Genomic DNA, 20,417 nt, shown 5'->3' with positions numbered 1-20,417 from the left:
TGCTATATATTATCTATTTTCCTGAAAATTTATATGCAACTTAGAGACAAAATGCTCATCTAAAAAATCTATGTGTATTTTTGAAAAGCAAAAGTCATCTCATTTATACCATTAAATTTACTTGTTCAATTAAGAACACTAAATCTGATATAATGGTGTTATGTGGTCCATAGAATTTATTAAATTTTTGCTAATTGTGCCATTAGCTTAGTTACTTTTCCTGTGGCTGAGGAAAAATACCCAACACTCAAAGTTAAAGGGGAAAAGGCTTATTTAGCTCACAGTTTGTAAAAGTTTCAATCCATAGCCAGGCGGCTCCAAGGCAGAGTGTCATGGTAGACAGACATTGCAGAGGAAGCAAAGCAAACAATGGATGGCCACAGCTTTCTCTGTATTTTTCCTTATATTTTATCCAGGCTACTTAAGGTGGATAACACACACAATGTTAGTCTTAATGCCCCAGCACTGTACCACAAATCAATTCTAGCGTCACATACTCTAAATCCATCCACTTCTCAATAGCCCTGTCTATGACCACATGAGACTTTGCGGGGGGCATCTAGACACAAGCCAAAGCATTCTGCCCCTGGCCCCCTCAGAGACTCATGTACATCCCTTTATGCAAAAGGCATTTAGTCCATCTCTAAGAGTTGCCATTGTTCTAACAGTTTCAACATTGCTGAAAAGTCCAAGTCCCAAGTCTCTGAGATTTAAGGCAAACTCTTGGCTTCAAGTCCCTCATTATGGCTTGTCAAACAGCTTGCATTTTACTTGCATCTAGAAACTTTGCCCGAGACTGAGGTTAAGGATACCAGACTAATTAATCTGATAGGAGAAATTTCAAGGCAGTCTAATATTGAGGTGGTAGCATGGCTACTGTTGGGGGCTTTTAGCCAGATCTATGGTGAGCACCAAGAATGAAGAGCCCAGAATAATTTAAAACACTGAGTTTTCCAGAAAGGCAGCTGCAGTAAAGTTGTGGCCTGCAGAGGTGGAATGGAGGAGAAATTGGTTACCAAAAATATTAGCAAGAAAAAGCCAAATATTTCAGAAAACAATGAAAAGTATGACATGAAGACATCACAAGAAGCATCAGGACTTCAGCCTTTGTATCCTCAGAGTTACAAAGCTGAAAGACTTTGCCTTGAGGAGACAGCCCCATAGCACCATGTTCTGGAACGGCAGCAGCCTAGGGAAGCTGTTCCTCAGGATTTAGTCCACAGGCACTTGCCCCCTCAGCAGAGGGAGAAAAAAGCCTGGCTACTGCTCCAGTTGGTAGACGTTGGTGCCATCATGGCACTGGTTTTAGGCACATGCAGAATGCAAGAATTGTGGGATTAGGAGGGCTTCCACCCAGAGTTTAAAAGGAGCACATGAATAAATACCTCAGAAAGACAGAATGTTCTCTCGGTGGACTTGCTACCCGCAAAGACAGGACAAAAGCAAGTCCTCCGGAAGTTGCCATGCTTACAGCGTTTGAGGCATTCACTAAACCACTGAATATTTGAATGGATGATGAGACATGAGCTATCACAAGGCATCAAAGCATCTCTGTAAGATACTTATGAGGAGAAACTGGTGACTTCATGGGGAGGTAACCCTAACGCAGCACTCAGAGTAACATCACCAGAAATATTAGACAGCACTGGGCTCCTCCCAACAACACTGCAGAGAGTGCAGCACTCCTGTAACAGTACTGGGCCAGAATAAAGGCGTGTAGAGAAACGTGGCCACTAAATTCAAAATGCGATTCTGGGTTGGATCTGAAACTGGAGTTTCATTTTACTACAAATAAACATCAGTGGAATGGTGTCTAGATGTCCCCCCAAAGTCACCAAAGTCACATGTGGTCTCAGGTTGGGTTTCTTTTTTTTTTTTTTTTAGAGATGGCTGGAATACTCTGGTTTCTCTTTAGATCATATAAATCTTCTACCTTTTACTAGTGTGTGATGCTGGGACTGATTCATGGTGCAATACTAGGATCAAGGGCATTAAGACTGAGGGTGTGAGTGCTGCCTGCCCTACATAGCCTGAATAAGCTATAAGGGACAGAAAGGGCTGAGGTTGTCCCTTGCTGTTTTGCTATCTTATGCCTGCCATGAACTATTTCTCTTCAACCATACTACCCTGCCTTAGAGTCAGATGATTATGTACTAAAACCTCTACAAATTGTGAGCTAAATAAACCATTCCCCCTTAATTTTGGGTGGTGGGTATTTTGTCTCAGCAATGAGAAAAATAAATGAAAAGAAAGTTAGACACTTCCAACATTCAGTGGCATGAGAGACATTTCTATTCCAAAAGTTACAAACTAGGAGATAGCAAGGAATGGGGACAAAGCAAAACCCAAATTCAGCAGGGCAAACATGCAGCTGGCACACATGTAGGTGGAACACGTGGGCATACGTGTACATAGGAGAACATGCAGCTGAGCACACATGGAGGTGGAACACGTGGGCATATGTGTACATAGGAGAACACGCAGCTGGACAAACATGGAGGTGGAACACGTGGGCATATGTGTACATAGGAGAACACGCAGCTGGGCACACATGGAGGTGGAACACGTGGGCATATGTGTACATAGGAGAACACGCAGCTGGGCACACATGGAGGTGGAACACGTGGGCATATGTGTACATAGGAGAACACGCAGCTGGGCACACATGGAGGTGGAACACGTGGGCATATGTGTACATAGGAGAACACGCAGCTGGGCACACATGGAGGTGGAACACGTGGGCATATGTGTACATAGGAGAACACGCAGCTGGGCACACATGGAGGTGGAACACGTGGGCATATGTGTACATAGGAGAACACGCAGCTGGGCACACATGGAGGTGGAACACGTGGGCATATGTGTACATAGGAAAACACGCAGCTGGGCACACATGGAGGTGGAACACGTGGGCATATGTGTACATAGGAGAACACGCAGCTGGGCACACATGGAGGTGGAACACGTGGGCATATGTGTACATAGGAGAACACGCAGCTGGGCACACATGGAGGTGGAACACGTGGGCATATGTGTACATAGGAGAACACGCAGCTGGGCACACATGGAGGTGGAACACGTGGGCATATGTGTACATAGGAGAACACGCAGCTGGGCACACATGGAGGTGGAACACGTGGGCATATGTGTACATAGGAGAACACGCAGCTGGGCACACATGGAGGTGGAACACGTGGGCATATGTATACATAGGAGAACACGCAGCTGGGCACACATGGAGGTGGAACACGTGGGCATATGTATACATAGGAGAACACGCAGCTGGGCACACATGGAGGTGGAACACGTGGGCATATGTATACATAGGAGAACACGCAGCTGGGCACACATGGAGGTGGAACACGTGGGCATATGTATACATAGGAGAACACGCAGCTGGGCACACATGGAGGTGGAACACGTGGGTATATGTATACATAGGAGAACACGCAGCTGGGCACACATGGAGGTGGAACATGTGGGCATATGTATACATAGGAGAACACGCAGGTGGGCACACATGGAGGTGGAACACAGGTGCCGTGGCTTTGCCAGGCCTCTGTGGGGCCATCTGCCCCTTGTCAGTCTTGCCACGCGCTGTCACGGCTGTTGCAGTCTTTGGTTCTGCTGGCCCTACACTGGCTCTAATCAGCAGATTGCTTTACTTCCCGGCCAGTGCTCTGCTTTATCTGATCCTCGTGCCCTTGAACTCGGGTTTCCTGCACAAAGGCCCTGCTGTTCCTGGCTGACTGCTTAGCCGGGAGCTGGTGCGATCCCAGCTTCCCTTCCAGTCTGGGTGCTGCCTGGATGGACAGTCTTCTCAGTGCTGGCATTCCTGCCATGGGCTACGGTGAGGGGTTTCATCCGCTCGCAGTAACCGAGAGGAGGGTGGTTCTCACTATTCTGGGCAGTGACTGAGGGTAGGGAAGCGGCTGGAAGGGCATTCGATGTGATGATGTGATGACGATGACGAAGCCACCTCATCATCCAGAGTCCAGCCTCCTCGGTGTCTCCGTCCCTCCTTCTCAGCTTGGTTGCCCTTGAAACGTGTCAGTTTATCTTTGCTGTGCAGAGTGTTTTGGAGAAAAAGGTAAAAAGCATGTCTCCCAGGCCCCTTTGCTGCCCTCCTTGGTACAACTCCTGCTGCTGTTAAACCTGTTTTTGTTGAGCCTATTGGAGGTGTGCCGCAGAAGGCTTTGATGGCCACACGTATAAAAGGTGGAAAAGTGGCTGCCGACTCACACACGGCCCTCCCGCCTGTACTCACACGCATGCATTAAGGGCCCTGTAATATCCACTTCTGACTTCCTGGGTGCCCCCCCCCACCCCGGCTGTGGAATGAAGTGCAAATGGTTCTCTTCTCATAGGTAGGGATGTCAAGAAACTGTCCCAAATTTTGGTGCCACCAACAGAAAGGGGAAAAGAGACTGCTGTCGTTTTTAAGAATTCTTTTTAGACAGTTTTCTCTCTCTGTCTCTCTCTCTCTTTCTCTCTCTCTCTCTCTCTCTCTCTCTCTCTCTCTCTCTCTCGCTTTTCTATATGAAGAAGGAAAAGAGGCTTTCTTGAGGTAGAGGGAGCCTCCAGGATGCACGCAGCAGGCAGCCGTGGGCAGAGGAGATTAGGGGGGTGGTATAGACCACATGAGCTGTGTAGCCGGTGAGACTCAGCCTGCCATGGAGGAAGAGGCAATGAGATTGCTGCTGAGCCAAAGGACACAGGCGTGGGTGGCAGTGCCTGGGAGCGAGGTCTCTCCATGCTGCTGTGGGTGGAGCAGTCCTCTCCCTCCCAGGTCTGTTGCTGATGTGACTGAAGGTCAGTGGGAGGCAGGAGGTGGGGGACACTGCAGGACTGACAGCTCTTCCCAGCCAGTTCTCCCTGCCTCCAGACTCAGGTCCAGGCTCCCTGTGTTTCGGGGAGCCAGACAGCACTTGAGATCAGCTGAAAGTGACGTTTTCCACTGGGGGGTGGGGTTTTACACACGCGGGTGCAATCCTTGGTCTCTGCTGCTCTCACTGACTGACTCTGCCTCCTGGGCCTGGGCCACCAATTCCCACTGGAGAGAGAGAGTTCAGAGTAGCAGAACAGAGGGTGGTTTTAAGGAAAAGCAGTTGGCTTGCAAATCCCAGGGAGTCAGTGTTTCAGTAAATTACCTAATGATCTGTTTGGCAAAGAGGTATGATTTAACTATTGAATTGATAATGTCTGCATCGTCAAAAGATTGAAAAAGTCAGAGCGGCTGGCCACACTTCCCCGGACCCAGATTGTAGGGGTGGTGACACCTGCTTCGGGGAGCTTGTTTGGCTCTGCTAGCAGAGGTCTGTGTGCCTCCAGCACTGCGCGGCGGGGTCTCGGGGGCTTCCTTTGTTAGCAGGGAGCTGTGTTGTCTTCCCTCACTGTCTTCCCCCAGGGTAGGTTAGCCACACAATGGTAGATGCTGAGTCCAAGGACGAATAGATGGGACGGAGCTGATGTGAGTCCCCAACGTGTGTGTAGCGTAGAGACCATAGTGGCTCCTGAGTGATGGAGTTTTTGTTTCATTTTAACAAATTCTCCTGGCATTTTAGTGGAGAACGCACCAGATGGTGATGAGCGGTGAGTGCTTAGAGGAGGCCACCAGTGGACTCACCCAAGTTCTGGGACAAGAAATGTGGCAATGGTGCTTCTCTGCAGAATTATTTCGTCTCCAGACAGAGATAATTTGACTCCTTCTGTCCAGATTTGGCTGCCTCTTATTTTGCATAATTGCTCTTGCAGCAATCCCTGTTGGGCATGTATGCAGAGGACACGAAATCATTGTATCATGTTAGGCTGACAGCACTGTGCACACAGCCAAGGCCTGGGGATTGGCCAGTGTCCACTGCTGATGAGTAGCTAGGAAAAGCGGTACACACCCAGCAGGTGTGATGTTAGCCGTAAGTAATATCCTGCCATTTGTGACAGCAGCAATGGGGTTGGAGCACGTAACGTTAAGTGAAATGAGCCAGGTACAGAAAGAGAGCTAGAGTTCTTATTCCTATGTGGAAATAAAAATAAACCAATCTGGAGGTGAAGGGAGAAGATTGTAGCGGTCACTAGAGACTGGGGTGTGTAGAGGGAGGAGGAGTGGACAGTGATTAGGCAGCAGCTACTAAAATACAGTCAGGCAAGGCAGGAGGAAGAGTCCATGACGGTTTATGATCCATTTCATAGTAACTTGAAGTGTGGAGCTTCCCAACACACAGAAGCATTAAATATTTAAAAAGATGGAGATGTTAATTAACCTGACTTGGTCATTACATATTATATAATTGTACCAAATTATTGTGCTGGACTCCATAAATCTGTGCAAATATTTTATGCCAATTAAAAAGTAAAACTAACTGGGGAACATAGGTAGGAACGCAGAGGAGGGGGTGTGTGATGCAGCCCTGCATATGGCGCCAACTGGCAGGGCAGAGGCCCAGTGGGGTCAGCAGAGCTGCTGGTCTCCTGAGGAGTCGGAGGGACTGGGGCGGCATAAACCTGTCCCTGCACAGACCTGGCGCTGTGCAGGAGACGGGAAGTCCAGGAACGAGCTGCCTGTGGCTGGGGAGTGGGGCCGTGGGAGAAAGGTAAGAGCCGCAGGTCACCTCAATCTTATTACCTGGCTGACGAAACAAAGCACATGGAGCTGGTTTTTTAAAAGACAAATTTGAAAACAACACTGATATGCCAGTGGAAGTCTGTTACAGTTTTGTAAGGAAAATGTGGCTGTCGTGTCCTTCACATATGTTCAGGTCAGCAAGTATTTCAGCATTTTCTAAGCCTGATACTGTGCTTATCATGTAAGCTATTGAGAAAGGAGAAAGGGAAAGAAAGAAAAGGAGAGAGAGAGAGAGAGAGAGAGAGAGAGAGAGAGAGAGAGAGAGAGAGGATGTACTGTAGTTATGGTCTTTCTCACCCAGCTTGACTTGAGTGAGAAGTAAAAAAACCCACAAACCATCAAAGGAAAGTTTAAAAGCAGCTATAAACATGTGCCTGATAATTGTGCAGACTAAAAGGCTGATGGGAAGCCACAAAACCAGACCCTGGCAGGGCAGTGGACAGTGTGAGGAGGACCTCATGGACTGTGCTTTGCTGTTCTTTAAATAAAAATCAGCATTGGGTCACTAACTGAGATTTGAGTTGAACTCATTTGCAAAATCAAATACATTGAAGACTGTGGTGCTCACACACCAGGAACAAAACCACACACTACTGAGTTTGCTTGTAGATAGGATTTTCAAATTAGTATCTTTTGCATTTATATTTACAACTCTTATGACTGCAGGGGCCATGGTAAGTACTGCTGTGAAGGTCAGAATTTATAGCTGATGCATGCACAGCTCTTGGACTGGCATGAAGTCTATTTTCTTAACATATGAATCATTAAATAGAAGAGCCAAGCTCACTAAGAGATCATCAATGCATGAAATTTAGAATACTGGCACTTTTAGGTTTTGGGTGTTTTACAGAAAAAATCTTGGCGTTTGGTGTTCATGCCTTTAATTTTAATGCTTTGTCTGGATTTTCTATCATGACCATACCCACTTTCCATTCCTATTAAAACTGAGAGATTGGCAGAGGACAGAAATCTAGTTCTTACTAACCGTGAAACTTCTTAGGCCTGGATGATGTCTATGTTTTTGCTAAGTCTAGAAAGGTGTAAATTTTAGCCAACACTGAAACAGCTTAAGAAATTCTGCGTGCATTGTTTCGTCTCTTGTGCAGGAAAGTACTTCTGCGTGGCCTGGTTCTGCCTGATTTGGGCCCAGTTAGCTAGTTGGTTGGTTGATGGCTCTTGTGTTGACTAAGGGAGCTTTGGGAAGTATTGGTTAAGTGTCACAGTGCAGGGACTGTTTATCACAAACACTGTGCTGCTGGCTGTCGTAAGCATTCTTCCCCAGGCAACCCAATACTTTATTTAAGAGCATGTCATGATAGCTTGGATTAATTCCCAGAGTAACATAAGAAACCTCTACAAAGGCTCACCCTAGAAGAGTTAATCTGTCTGATTTTTCCTTTCTGGCAAGATTTCAGTTAGGAAGGTCCTTTTGTAGCGAGGAAACAGAAATACGAATTAAATGTATACTTTTATCCACAATTAAGTAAATGGCACAGCAAATGTTTTTGTTTATCCCACATAAATTGTTCTGTTCAGTGGTTGAACGATGCGAGGTGGTAAGTCTAGATGTCAGATTCTGACTGATTTTTGTTGGTAGTAATTACAGAAAATTTAGGAATTGGAAGACTGTGATATTAACTGTGGACAGTCTGCAGAATATCAACATTCACTTTCTGTTTCTCTCTTTGCCGTATCCATGTAATTAATTCTTTAATTTCGAATACCTTTAATCTTATAAAGTTGACATTTACTTAAGTGTGGATAATTTGCTCTTAGCATGACCTACTGTTTTAAGATGTTGTTTGTATCAAAGTCAGACACACAGGAGCCCAGCGTTCCAGCAGGCCGTGAGGAGACACTCTCAGGACTCAGTGTCCGCCTGCTGCTCCTCCTCCATTTTCAACACCCTGCGAACGCTCGGAATTTTATATTCCTAGCTCTTGACCACCTCTTTCCATTCTCTGTTTTACTGAATTTTCTACTCTGGGAGCTGAGGATGCAGCTGAATTTGCCACCTCACTTCCTCCCCCTGCGTACACCGCTTCTCTTGGTGTGCTCTCTGCAGGGCTGTGCTGTGATTCTGGAGAGACGGGCGGTGGGCGTTTGTGTACCCAAGGCGCGGCCGCAGCTGAGCCTCATGGTGCGATGCTTACAGTCTCACCTTGTGTTTCTCTCTCCACGCATCCCTCATCCAGCCTCAATGCTCTCTGCCTCAATCGCTTCTGAGCACATGGAAATACGTTGTTTTATCCTTCTGGAGAGGCTTCTTTAAGCATCTGGGCTGTATAAGTCTGGACGGCTGTGCTGGAACTGTCTCACAGGGTCCTCTCGGGCTCTTCCTGCTTCTGACTGTGTGCAGCACTCTGTGGCCGGGTTCTCTTTTACTTGTTAATCCCCACCCCGTTTTGTGGACATATCCTGCCATACTCACAAAGAAAATGGACATAAGGGAAACAGTCTTGAGGCTGTGGATGTCTGCACATGTCTGTATTTTGCTTCACGATGGTCCTGGGACTTCCTGGAGACCAGCACTCCGGTCGCAGCCACAGCGTGGGCCTCCTGCGGCCTGCACTGCCTCCGACTGTTGATTGCTGCCCCGGTTCCTTTCCAGCACCCGCACAGGTCATGGAAGTCAGGAGCTTGTGTTCCTCTGGGAGAGGCGCTTTCCTTTCTCTGAGCCTCCTCGCCCTCTCCTTTAGAAGTTATCAGGAGTGCTGACAGTTGGTTATCTTATTTTCTTTCATGGTTGTTAAAGAAAACCAGAGCTGGATATAAAGCGGTGAAAACAGATTTTATTGAGGAACTATTGCAGTAGGAGAAAAACAGCCTCAGTACAGACCTGGGCCAAATTCTGACTGCAACGAGAAAAGCCAGGGTGTATAACAGTGTGGGAGGCACTGGTGGGGACCTCAGCAGATGGGCGACCACTGAGAGAAGGCCAGAGAATGGGCTCTTCTAACTGGCCTGGACGAGCTTGCAGAGGGCTGGGGATCAGATGACAAGGGTGAAGCTGAGGATCTCTGTCAGAGGTTGAGGGCAATCGGAGGTCCCAGAGAGGGATCTCGAAACCCACTCAGCAACCGTTCATGTTCATGCAGCAAGGCAAGGGCCAAGGGAAGCCGTCTCAAGTTCTTCATGTTTTCTGCAGGGTCAGCTGTAGGGAGCATGTTCATGCTATGTTTGGACACCTGACCTTTTCCCAGGATGCACTGCAGACATGTGAGTCCTCTGCACAGGGAGAGGACATGGATTTGTTTTCTAAGGCCAACCTTTGCCCACTGGCTCCATCAGTGGATTTCACCCAGACTTTACCCGAATGTATTGCAGGAAGATGCGTATGCACAGTCAGTGTGAGATCACAGAGCTGGAGGAGTCACAGATGCCGCTTCAGACCAGCCTGGAAGTCACAGGTGCAAAGTGGGAGCTTCCAGTGGAGGAGCCAGGAGGAAGCTTGGCCCCCTGACTGATGGCAGTGGGTCTTTAGTTAACTTCCTGTCCCCATTTTTAGCTACTAATGCTGATCTCTAGCGGGGAGAGAAGCCTGGTGAGTGGGGAGAGATTGCAGGGCAAAGCTTAGCTGTCCAGGTGCAGCGCAGCTAGAGGCAGAGGGGTTGATGCTCTGGCGATATTACCGCAAACACAGAAAGGGCCAGCGATCCTCACAGGAGGCACCACTCTCATTTATGTCGAAGGCACCTGTGGGACGAGGGGTCCAGCTCTGCTGAGGGCGTGCAGCACATTCGCTTGTCTTTGCCTGGATTGTTCGTGGAGCCACCTCCTGTGATTGACCGAGGATCCCACCAAAGGGTATAATAGGGATGCAGACATGCAAACAGGCCTCTAAGGCTCTAGTCCTGCCAGACAGGACTGCCTGTCCTTCAGGAGGAGCAGGAGAAGCCACAGTGCTGTGGGGCTGCAGCCCTGTCCCTGTATGTGCAAGCATCCTGCAGAGCATCCATGGCTGCTCCCTTCTGCAGCACAGGAAATGTCACCTCACCCAGTGGAGCAGCCACTCTGGACCTGCGAGTGATGACAGGCAGGGCGCTCTGAACTCTGCATTGGGTGTCCCCCAAAGGATGCACGTCTGGGTTCCACCATTCTGGGCCAGAACAGTGGATTCTGATGAGGCTAGGGCTGGACGCCGGGGCACAGATTTAGGGTAAATCACAGTAAGTGATTAGTGAATCTCAACAAAACGTGGGAATCTTAACTTTCATGCTCCCTAGTCCTTGTGACCTCTCCGCTGTCCATCCTGTGTACTCTGGGCGCACCATGGGCCTCTCAGAAGCACTTTCCATCACGCAGCCCCCTAGGGTCTCCTGGCTCCGTGTGCCCAGTAGTTTTCCACAGTGCAGGCTGCGCAGGGCCAGGGCGTGGTCTGGGAAGCAGCCTCCACCTGCAGCTTCTCCGCACATCTTCCCTTGGAGATTACAAGATGCTGCAGTTTCCGTGGGAATTACTGTGACAGCTTTTAGGACAGAGACGTTTGAGACGTTCCTTGGGCTCCATGTTCACCCACTTGGGGAGGCATATGGGTTCAGGGTGGGCCTGGCCTGGGCCCTGGGTCCCAGTGTGGCCAGCAGGGCTGGCTGGGGTCTGACACTTCAGGCCCGCTTCCCGCAGGGGCTCGGGGGCTTCCTCAAAGCTCCGCCCACCCAGCCCCTGCAGGGCTGAGCTTGGCTCCCGCTGTCCCACAGCGAAAGCTCTGCAAAGACAGAGAAATAATGGAAGCAAAGTATGAGGACGCACAGGGCCAGATGTTTATTTTGGATATTGAACTAATCCAGAGGTTTCTTTCTTCTTCTGAATTCTCCCCTTCTTTTTTCCTTATTTTCCTGAGGTTGAAAAGCAGGCCCTAAAGGATGCAGATGTCTCTTGATTCTGTTGATTTAAACACCCACTCCTCTGCCCAATCGCCAGGGGTAAACAGTGCAGGGACTTACGGCTTATGAATGTTCTCCTCGGAGGAAGTTGTAATTAAGGTTATTAAAGCCCTTGGGTTCCTGTGTGTATTTTAAGCAAATTAAGATGGTAAGCATTTTTTAAAGAGAATGCCCAGTTTTTGAACTGCCCAGTTTTTCTAAAGAGAGGAGTGTGGGCCAGGTGAATTTGTTACAGGGCCGGCCTTCTCAAGTAAATCACAGGTTTCACTTAAGGAGCCTGCCTGCTCCCGTCTCCCTCCTGTCCCTCCTGTCCCTCCTCTCCCTCCTCTCCCTCCTCTCCCTCCTCTCCCTCCTCTGCTTCTCTCTCTCTCTCTCTCTCTCTCTCTCTCTCTCCCCCTCCCTTCCTTTGCTTTCCCTTTCCCTGTCTGTCTGTCTGTCTGTCTTTGTTTCTTTCTCAACTCTATATGTGAAGCTCTGTATAACTTTAAGCAAAAAATGAGAAACGGTTTATGTACTTTGGTACCAACAGTATCTTAAAAACTAAATTATTCCTTGAGCAGTTTCTTTAAGACAGTGTGGTTTTTTACCTTTTATTTGTAGAACAGCAGCATTGCAGTTTTAGAAGTGGCGTGTGAAGCCCCACTCCCTAGCGGGCTGAACACAGCTCACTCCCAGCCTTGCAGCGGCCACTGGTGCTTCCCTCTTTGCAGGGAGCGCCGCTGTGTGACCTGCAGCAGTGACATGCAGTGTGGGAGCTGGTGTGTCCACGCACCGGGCTGTGACTTTTTCTATTCATGCTTTCCCTCTTCTCCTCTCCGTGGAGTATGCATCCCTGTTTCCTACCGTGAGTTTCTCTTTTATACTGCTTTTAAAGTTATTTATATTTTGGGTTATTCGCTAGAGAAACCACGTGACATTGAACCTCCAGGTCTGACTAGTTTCACTTATCATTAAGGTCAAGAGCCACCTGCTTTGCCACATTCTTCTTCGTGATTGAGTAGTACTCCGTTGTACACACATACCACATGTTAGCATTTTTGCAAGTGTTTCTCTGTGTATGTGTAAATGGTAGAAATTTCCTAAGACATGCTCAGAAGTGCAATAAAACAATTCTTTTCCAAATTTGAATTTCATTTCTATCTTGAGGGTCTCATTCTTTTCATGGAAAATCAGGGCTCTGTTCCATTCTCTTGTTTTCCTACTTTTGTCCCTGGGTGAGCTCTGCCAGGAACCAGTCAGATCTGTCATGGGAGGGTGGCTGGGGCCATGTCCTCCATGCCGCCTCCTGCAGCTGACAGTCGGGTCCTGTTCCTGTGGACCTCGCCCTCAGCAGCTCTGCCGTCCTGGGTGACAGTCTTTCTGCCTGGCTCCACTCCACTTGAGCACCACCAGGCGCTGTGTCCCCCCTGCTGAGAACTCACCGCCTCCTCCACGGCTGTCCTGGACAATGCCTGATGCTGTTGCTGCTCTCTGAGCTCTGGACCGGGCAGAGAGGCTTCTCACGTGGCCACCCTGAGACCTCCAGTCTGTTCCTCCCTCCTCTCCTCCCTGGCTCCTGAGGTCTTTTTTGGTCTTCCCAGTATAAGCACCACAGGGCAGATTTTGCTCTGAGACTTTCAGGTTTCTGGATTTGGGTGGTTGGTCCCAAAGTGCACTAACACTAGAGGAAACGATGTATTTTTGTCCCTTCCAAGAATTTAGAAATTCTATTGGGAAATTCAACATGTGAGCATTTGAGCTTTCTTTCTTTGGGAAAGCATCCCTTGAGCCAGTGAATTCCACTTGTGTAGCTGAGTGAAGAGAAAGCTAAAAATGAATTTTAAAAGTCTCAGTTACTATTCCAGCATGTCCCATCACAATAATGTGCATGACTTTTTAGTATTCAGTCACTGCTCCCCGTTTCTATGGAGAGAGAGCCTCTGGGCCCTGGCACTGCGGCCACACACCCTGCCAAGTCCCTCACTTGTTTCCTGGTGGACATCTGGCTCTCACTGTCCGGGGTGGTGAGACGCCCTCTGGGGTGTGCACTCACCCAGTTCTCTCTGCCCCGCACTCCGAGTGGCACTGCCAGGGGAAAGGGAAACTTCAGCCTTGCCTGGCTACATTCCAGAAGGTTCATGCCTCCTTGTGTTCCAGGAGTAGTAGCCGAGACACACACTTCCTAAATGCTTAAGGTATTTGTTAGTTGTCCCCCTTGTAAACCTTACTCTAGGGAAGGGTTTGCATTTTATTATCTGTCATTGGTGAGGCTAAATGTATTTTCATTAATACCTCTGCATGATTTTGGTTACTTTCTACCTTTCTCAATAGCTTATTTATAACTTTTCATTTCCTTTTCTAGAAAGACCTTTTACATACTGATTTGCGAGTATTGTTTATCCAAACAGCTCCCTCTCTATTGGGTGTCGTGTTAGTATTTCCACTTTATTTCTCCGCTTACTATGTGCTTTGCCACAGAGTGATGTAGTGCTTTAAATTGGCCTTTGTTTCTCTTTTTCCCTTTGCTGGTTATGGTTTCATCATGCACCCTTTGGGGATTCTCCTGTGGTCACTCTGTGGGCAGAGATTTGAACCTGTGTGACGGCTGTATGTGGTGAATCTGTAGGTGTAGCTATGCCGTGAGGCTATACCTACAAGTATTTTTAGTAGTTTAATGTGTGACTCTAATCTTTAAAATGGATCTTTTTATGCTGCCTCCCGTAGCTGCAGTTAAGTGCCTCCATCTCACCATGGTTTGTGGGGTGACTCAGTTTTCCTGGGACTCACAATTAGCATCACCCACAATGCACCCTGATTTGCACATGTGCATGCCTGACCCGGCAGGCAGGGTGACGTTGCCTCACACGTTGTTGTAGAAGGTGATGACCAATGCCAAACAGATGTGCGCCAAGGAACCGACTCTGGAAACCCGTGCAGCCCATGACAGGAACTGTTTTGGATTAGGGACGAGAAGAGGGGAAAACCTGTGCAATGCATAATTTTAGATAAGATCTAACCCAGAAAAAAATAGATACACAAGTCCATGAAGGACATTATTGGAAAAGCTTAATAGGGCTAATGAATTTGAAAATAGCGTGTGATGTGTCTGATGTAAGACAGTGTCTTTGCTTTTGGGAATATGTATTTTATGCTGAAATTCAGAGAGAAAAAGGTATAATGTCTGCAGATTATTGAAACAGTGTACGCCTACTTTGCATATACACCTTGTGTGTGCCTATGTGTATAAATATCTATATATGGTAGAATTGAAATATAAGGTAAATGTTTGATTTGAAAATACACCCCGGTGAGAGATGATTGCTGTGAACCCCGACGGTACCGACCCCCTCCCCCCACATCTCCCCTCATTCTTGCTGCTCTCTGAAGTCCTCCGGGAAGTCCTCTACCGTGGAAGTCGTGTTCAATTCTGGGAGTTTCGTTAGCTGTGTTATCCTAGCTGCCTCTATGTCCTGAATTGATTCAAAACCATCACTTTTCCTGGGCCTTGTAACCTTAGGGAAGATCAAGGGTTATGCACACTGTGGTCCAGCTGGTGAATCAGGCGGATGAGACACAGTGTCCCGGTTTTGTGGGCCTGCCTTCCCACTGGCTGGTGTTTGGTACTTTTGATCACATTTTGTGAAGACCCCCCAGGAAAGAAGGCTTCAGACCTGCTTCAGAAAGTGACGGGACCTGGGGATAAGCATTCTCAAAGTCAGGGGGAGGATTTTGACAGGATGTACGGCAATGTATCCTTTAGTGTAATAAATTTTCAAACCTTCACACTCGATGTGTATTCAATGTGTATCTCATGTGTGTGTACATATTCACACATGGTTTTGCTGCTTTTGAGCATGGTCAGGTACTAATCACCGTGTCCACACATGTGCATGCAGGGTGCTCTTGGTTGGCATCAGTCGTGGAGGAGTTGAAGACCCCACTCAGTGTGCAGAGCCCCCAATCTGCGGCCCCTCCCCAGGTCGGTGAAGCCAGCTCTGATCCTGAGAATGGGCTGTGTGGTGTCCTGATTACACAGGTGTGCTGCATCACATCAAAGAGCCTTCCTGGGACAGCATTTGTCTTCAAACAGCTAGGAGAGTAGCCCATTTGCAGGAAATTGCATGGCTTGAGGTGATTTTTGTTTTCTTTGAACTTGTCAAGAGGAGATTGCGCAAAGTTTTGGTCTTTTGCTGTGAGCCCAAGGAAAGACTTGGCATCTTTTACCTTGTATGTTTCCTTAAACTTCTTCCAGAGGCAACCTGTACCTCAGTTTCCCCCATTACCCTGTGGGGTGTCAGCAGTTTTCTTCTGGGGCATTTCTGTGGATGACATCTTAACTGGGCTATTAGGAAAGAGGTATAGAACTCTCAGTGACTTATCACCAAAGGGAGCTGTGGTTGTTTCGCTGTAAGCAGAGGAGGGGCAGCAAACATGTTTGAAGAAGAGCCTCTTCACCGTTTCAATCAAGGTTTAATGCATTTGTCCAACCTTGGCACTGTATGCAGATTGCTTTGTGGGTAAATGAAAAACTTTTTGTTTTGTACTGGGGATCTATCCCAGGGCCTTTGCGCTGAGCCACCACCCAGCGATTTTCTATTTTGAATATAGATCTTGCTGAGCCACTGAGTGGTCCAGGTGGGCTGGAACTCCAGGTTTTCTTGCGTTGGCCAGGGTTCTGGCATTACAGGTGTGTCCTGGCCAGGCCTGGCTATAAAAGTTGGTGTTTGAAGTCAGAAGCTGAGCCGGATCAACCTGAGACAGTGAAGGTTTTTGCAGAACCCATTCCGTCTGTTCTCTCCGCTAGGTGGAGACCCCTGGGTACGGGCATTTCCCTCCAGTCCACCTGTCCTGGAGCAGGTCCTACTGTCCTGCCCCTGCCCATTTGACTTTGCTCTTTCTGATTTCTTCTTGTTACGCATCCTCAGGATTTCCTTAGGACAATGAACAGTTCACTCTGGGTGTCAGGTCTGGATTGCTGCAATCACAGGAAACCAACAAATTATGTTCAGAGGAGCTGCTCGCTAGGGTGAAGTGTAGGGGTGGCTTAACCTGTCAGAACAAACCTTGGTGCATCTGGATAACCATAGTAAACCCTTTTGATATAGGGGAATGAAACTCCCAACCTACTGTGTCCATGAGTTCATGTTCTCTAAAATCAAAGAATGAATTGTAGGAACAATGGAAGTTAAGAATAGAATATATTGATAACAACTAGACGGTGGAAAATGGCGGCGAGCTAGGGGATCGAGCGAAGAATCTCTCCAGAGAATTCAAACTCAAAGCTAAAAAAAAAGACACCATGGAGAGGACCAGACAAATCGATAGCGATTCTTATCAACCAAGACAGTACAGCTGGAGGATTTAAAGTCGTGCTGAGACCAGAGGCTGCACATCCCGCGCCCTTAAATCAACGAACAGACTCGTGGACCCAACACGAAAAGCTGAGTTGCTTTTGGGGACTGCGGAAACTGAGACCCAGATCGAGACTCCAGGCGGCAGCCAGTTCTGCACCGCTGCACCAGAGCAGATGTACAGAGCTCTGGCGTTTCGAATCTAAACGGTGCACAGAAATCTGACCGGTCAGCGCTGAGCCGCGAGGTGGGGAAAAGTGGACGGCTTGGTGTGCGGCGGTCCCGGAGCGGGGACTTGCACCGGACTCTGGTGAGTACAGAAAACCCCGCGGCGGCTGGGTTTGGCCAGAGAACAGCGGGCCCGCCACCACGGGGAAATCAATAACACAGAATCTGGTGCAGACATATTAGCCTGGCGGCAGAAACCGCAGCTTGGTGACATCACCAGGACCCCCTGTAGGGAGGGCTGGTGGAAGACATCTTGAGTCCTGGCAGAGTCTGATTGCTTGCTGGCTTCAGCTCCGCACGGAGAACTTAGTGGGAGCCATCTTGGTTTTGGGCAGATCTGCTTTTCTAGAGCTCCTATCACAGAGAGGTTTGGAAGAGAATGGCTGGGACCTGGGCAGAATCCTGTGCCATTACCCAGCTGCTTCTGATTCAGGGAGAACTGGCAGGAGCTACTGGGGCTAGATCAGGCCTCTGCTTGGGGCCCAATGGGCGGATGCAGAATGGTCACAACTCAGTGACAACCAGAAAGTACAGCCTAATTTATGAACTAACTGACACAGAGGCTAGAGACTAGACTGTACCGCCCCTGCATCCCAGCCTACCCCAGATAACAGCAAATTGGGGAGGACAGCAAAAACTCAAGCCAGCACGCTTCTGAAAGGCCCTAAGCAATTCGGAGAGGGCCAGAGAACTCCAGGACAGTCTGAAAGAAACCAGAAACATGACAAGAGATAAAAATAAAAAAAAAATCTCCAGCTGTTCAACAGGAGAAATTAAACCCAAGAGAACTAAACACTGAAGAGAACAAGCACAGTAACCATCCATTGCTCGACACAGCATCAGCCGAAATTAAAAAGTATTTACATGATCTCATAGAGGAATTTAAAGATGTACTCCTGATCCAAGTGAGGCAAGATATAAAGAGATTAATTAAAGAAATGACAAGCCCTGCCCAAGAGAACACAGATGGAAGAACTGAGGAAATCAGAAAAGAAAGAGAAGCATCTGAAGAAGAATTTAAGCATAACTTAGAATACATGAAACAGATCCAAAGAGAAAATCAAGAAACTAAAAACTCCATTGAATATTGGCAAAATGCCTTGACAGAAACTAAAGACAACCTTCTGAAACTTGAAGAGAGATTTAGGGCTTATGAACGTGAAAGAAAAAGCCTCTTAAAAATAACAAGGAACCAGAAAGAAGCAATTCTAAAACTGGAAGATGATAAAAAGATGCATAACCTAAGAATAAAGAATGTGAGTGAGGAAGCAGGAACATCCAAAAATGAAATACAAAAAATATTCACAGAGATATTAAAGCAAAATTTCCCACGTATAGCAAAAAGAAATGATATCCAGATAAAAGAAGCATACAGAACGCCAGCTACCTACAACCAAAACAGATCTACGCCTAGGCATATAATAATCGAGATCCCAGAAATCCACCAAAAAAAACAGAATATTAAAAGCAGCCAGAGAAAAGATGCAGGTTACCTATAACGGGAAATCTATCAAAATAACGGCAGACTTATCAACACAAACTCTTAAGTCAAGAAGGGAGTGGGGAGAAATATTCCAAGTCCTGAAGGAAAAAAATATGCAACCTAAGTTCATATATCCGTCAAAACTCTCTCTAAAAATTAATGAAGAAATAAGATACTTTCAAGACAAGGAGGAACTGTGGGAGTTCGTGGCCACCAATCCAACTCTACAGAGAGCGCTGAAGGACATTACAGAGAAAGAGAGGAAGAGATATCAGGATTACAGCTACAGTGGCAGAGAGGCCTCAGTGTACGGGGCAGACCATGGAATGAGGGAATAAGGTGGACAAATTATAGCAGAAAAGTGGAGTAGCAGACATGAGTCAGAGACGGTAAGCTAGTCTTTGGTAGAGACAGCTCTGAAACTATATTTAAAAAAAAAAAAAGCAGAGGTCATTGCTAATGGTGTATAACGATTTAAAAGACACAGTAGTCCTAGTGCCATATTTAGATTGAATTAAATTTGTTCTGGTCTGTCCACTCATATCAGATTTGAGGACACAGACCTCTAGAACCAAAAATAGCAGGTTATACCATGGTAACTATCCTTACTTTCCTATTGACTTAAGCTGAAATCCTGTATTACTTACATTGTCTTACTATGACTGATCTTAATTGTATCTGAATCATAAGACTATTGGTTGGCCTTGACTGATCCTATTTGAAATCCGTATGCGTGTTAGAATCAACCCTAAAAGTAGAGGAAACTACTCTGAGCATGACAGGATGTAAAGGATATCCATACTGGTATGAATCAGTAACAGCTCTCAAATACTACGGAAGATCATTTATATTATAGTTTTGTAAGTCTTATCCATTGCATGTTTATCTAGGAAATTGTTTCGCTATCTTGTTATGACTTGGTTTTCCCTATAATACAGAGAGGATAGGAACAAATACTCTGAGGAAGAGACCTGAAAAACCCGAGGCTTATTTTGTAGCATTATAATATAAATTCTAGCAATCTATTGCTTGCTGATTAAAATGACTCTGGACTGGTTTCTTCAGCTCAACTTCAGCATATGCAGAGATGGGGATGGCTATCACAAAGAGAATGAGAGATGCGATGGTAGTTGGAAATGTCTTCCCTAATTTGGAACTTGAGGACCTAAAAAGACTCCATCATCCTGTAATGATTTGATTAGTTCTATAATATGCAATAAGTATAGAAAGTGGGTGAAGTTAGGGACAACTATTTGTAAGAAGCTAGAGACAGTTAGATAAGGTAGATCTCCAGTGGACTTGCTTTGAAATCTGTATTTCTTTAAATTGTTTTTTATTTTTTTTTAAATGTTCTGTTCTGTTTTGATATGGTTAACCTTATCCTCTTAGAGATGTAAAACAAATAGGTGGGACTGATAATCATATTACGGAGCTTTTGTTCGGCCATAGAGCAGAATGGTTTGTAGGGTCACTTTTTTGAATGTCATTCTAAATACTTTAATTCTATAACCTGAACAGCCATTTCGAAGAAGACAATTTGTAACTTATCAACTGGCAATTTCTTACCTTTTGTTTGTCTGTAATTTAGTATTATTTTTCTACCCTTTTTTTCTTTAATCTCCATGTATTTGTTTTTTTTTCGTTTCCTTTTCTTTAAAAAAAAAAAAAAAAAGAATAGAATATATTTAGTGAGAGAGAGAAAGAAGGAGACAGAAGGTGTCCCGAGTGGGTTGCCAAGGACTCTATCTTTTCCAGGGACTTTCATAGAGTAAAATCATGAGGTGAGATGGGTTTAAGGTGGGGAAAACTGGGAACTCACAAGGCAGATGGGCATAAGGTGGGACATACCTACAGTTAGCCAATCAGATTAA

At 46.7% G+C, this 20,417-nt stretch overlaps 1 protein-coding gene and 1 long non-coding RNA gene across 5 annotated transcripts in view; both read left to right on the top strand.

The window, feature by feature from the left end:
* LOC134477958 (uncharacterized) overlaps window positions 1-20,417 on the top strand; it is a 433,997-nt gene that overhangs the window by 186,669 nt on the left and 226,911 nt on the right. The gene's annotated exons all lie outside the window — the stretch shown is intronic.
* Rspo2 (R-spondin 2) overlaps window positions 1-20,417 on the top strand; it is a 214,711-nt gene that overhangs the window by 129,796 nt on the left and 64,498 nt on the right. The window contains exon 1 of one of the 4 annotated variants that reach the window (XM_063257778.1): window positions 4,676-4,812. The exons of 1 other annotated variant lie outside the window; for it this stretch is intronic. In XM_063257778.1, the coding sequence (XP_063113848.1) occupies window positions 4,689-4,812 (124 nt within the window). In that variant the 5' untranslated portion in view covers window positions 4,676-4,688. Of the gene's footprint in view, window positions 1-4,675; window positions 4,813-13,522; window positions 13,680-20,417 lie in introns of those variants that run through there. 2 more of the 4 variants (XM_063257777.1, XM_063257779.1) reach the window with 2 other exon arrangements.

This window comes from Cavia porcellus, unplaced genomic scaffold (assembly GCF_034190915.1).
Source record: "Cavia porcellus strain 051 isolate PalLab524CR breed Dunkin Hartley unplaced genomic scaffold, mCavPor4.1 scaffold_10, whole genome shotgun sequence".
Classification (NCBI taxonomy): domain Eukaryota; kingdom Metazoa; phylum Chordata; class Mammalia; order Rodentia; family Caviidae; genus Cavia; species Cavia porcellus.
Note: the sequence above shows the minus strand (reverse complement) of the source record. Positions and strands in the feature narration are given on the sequence as shown.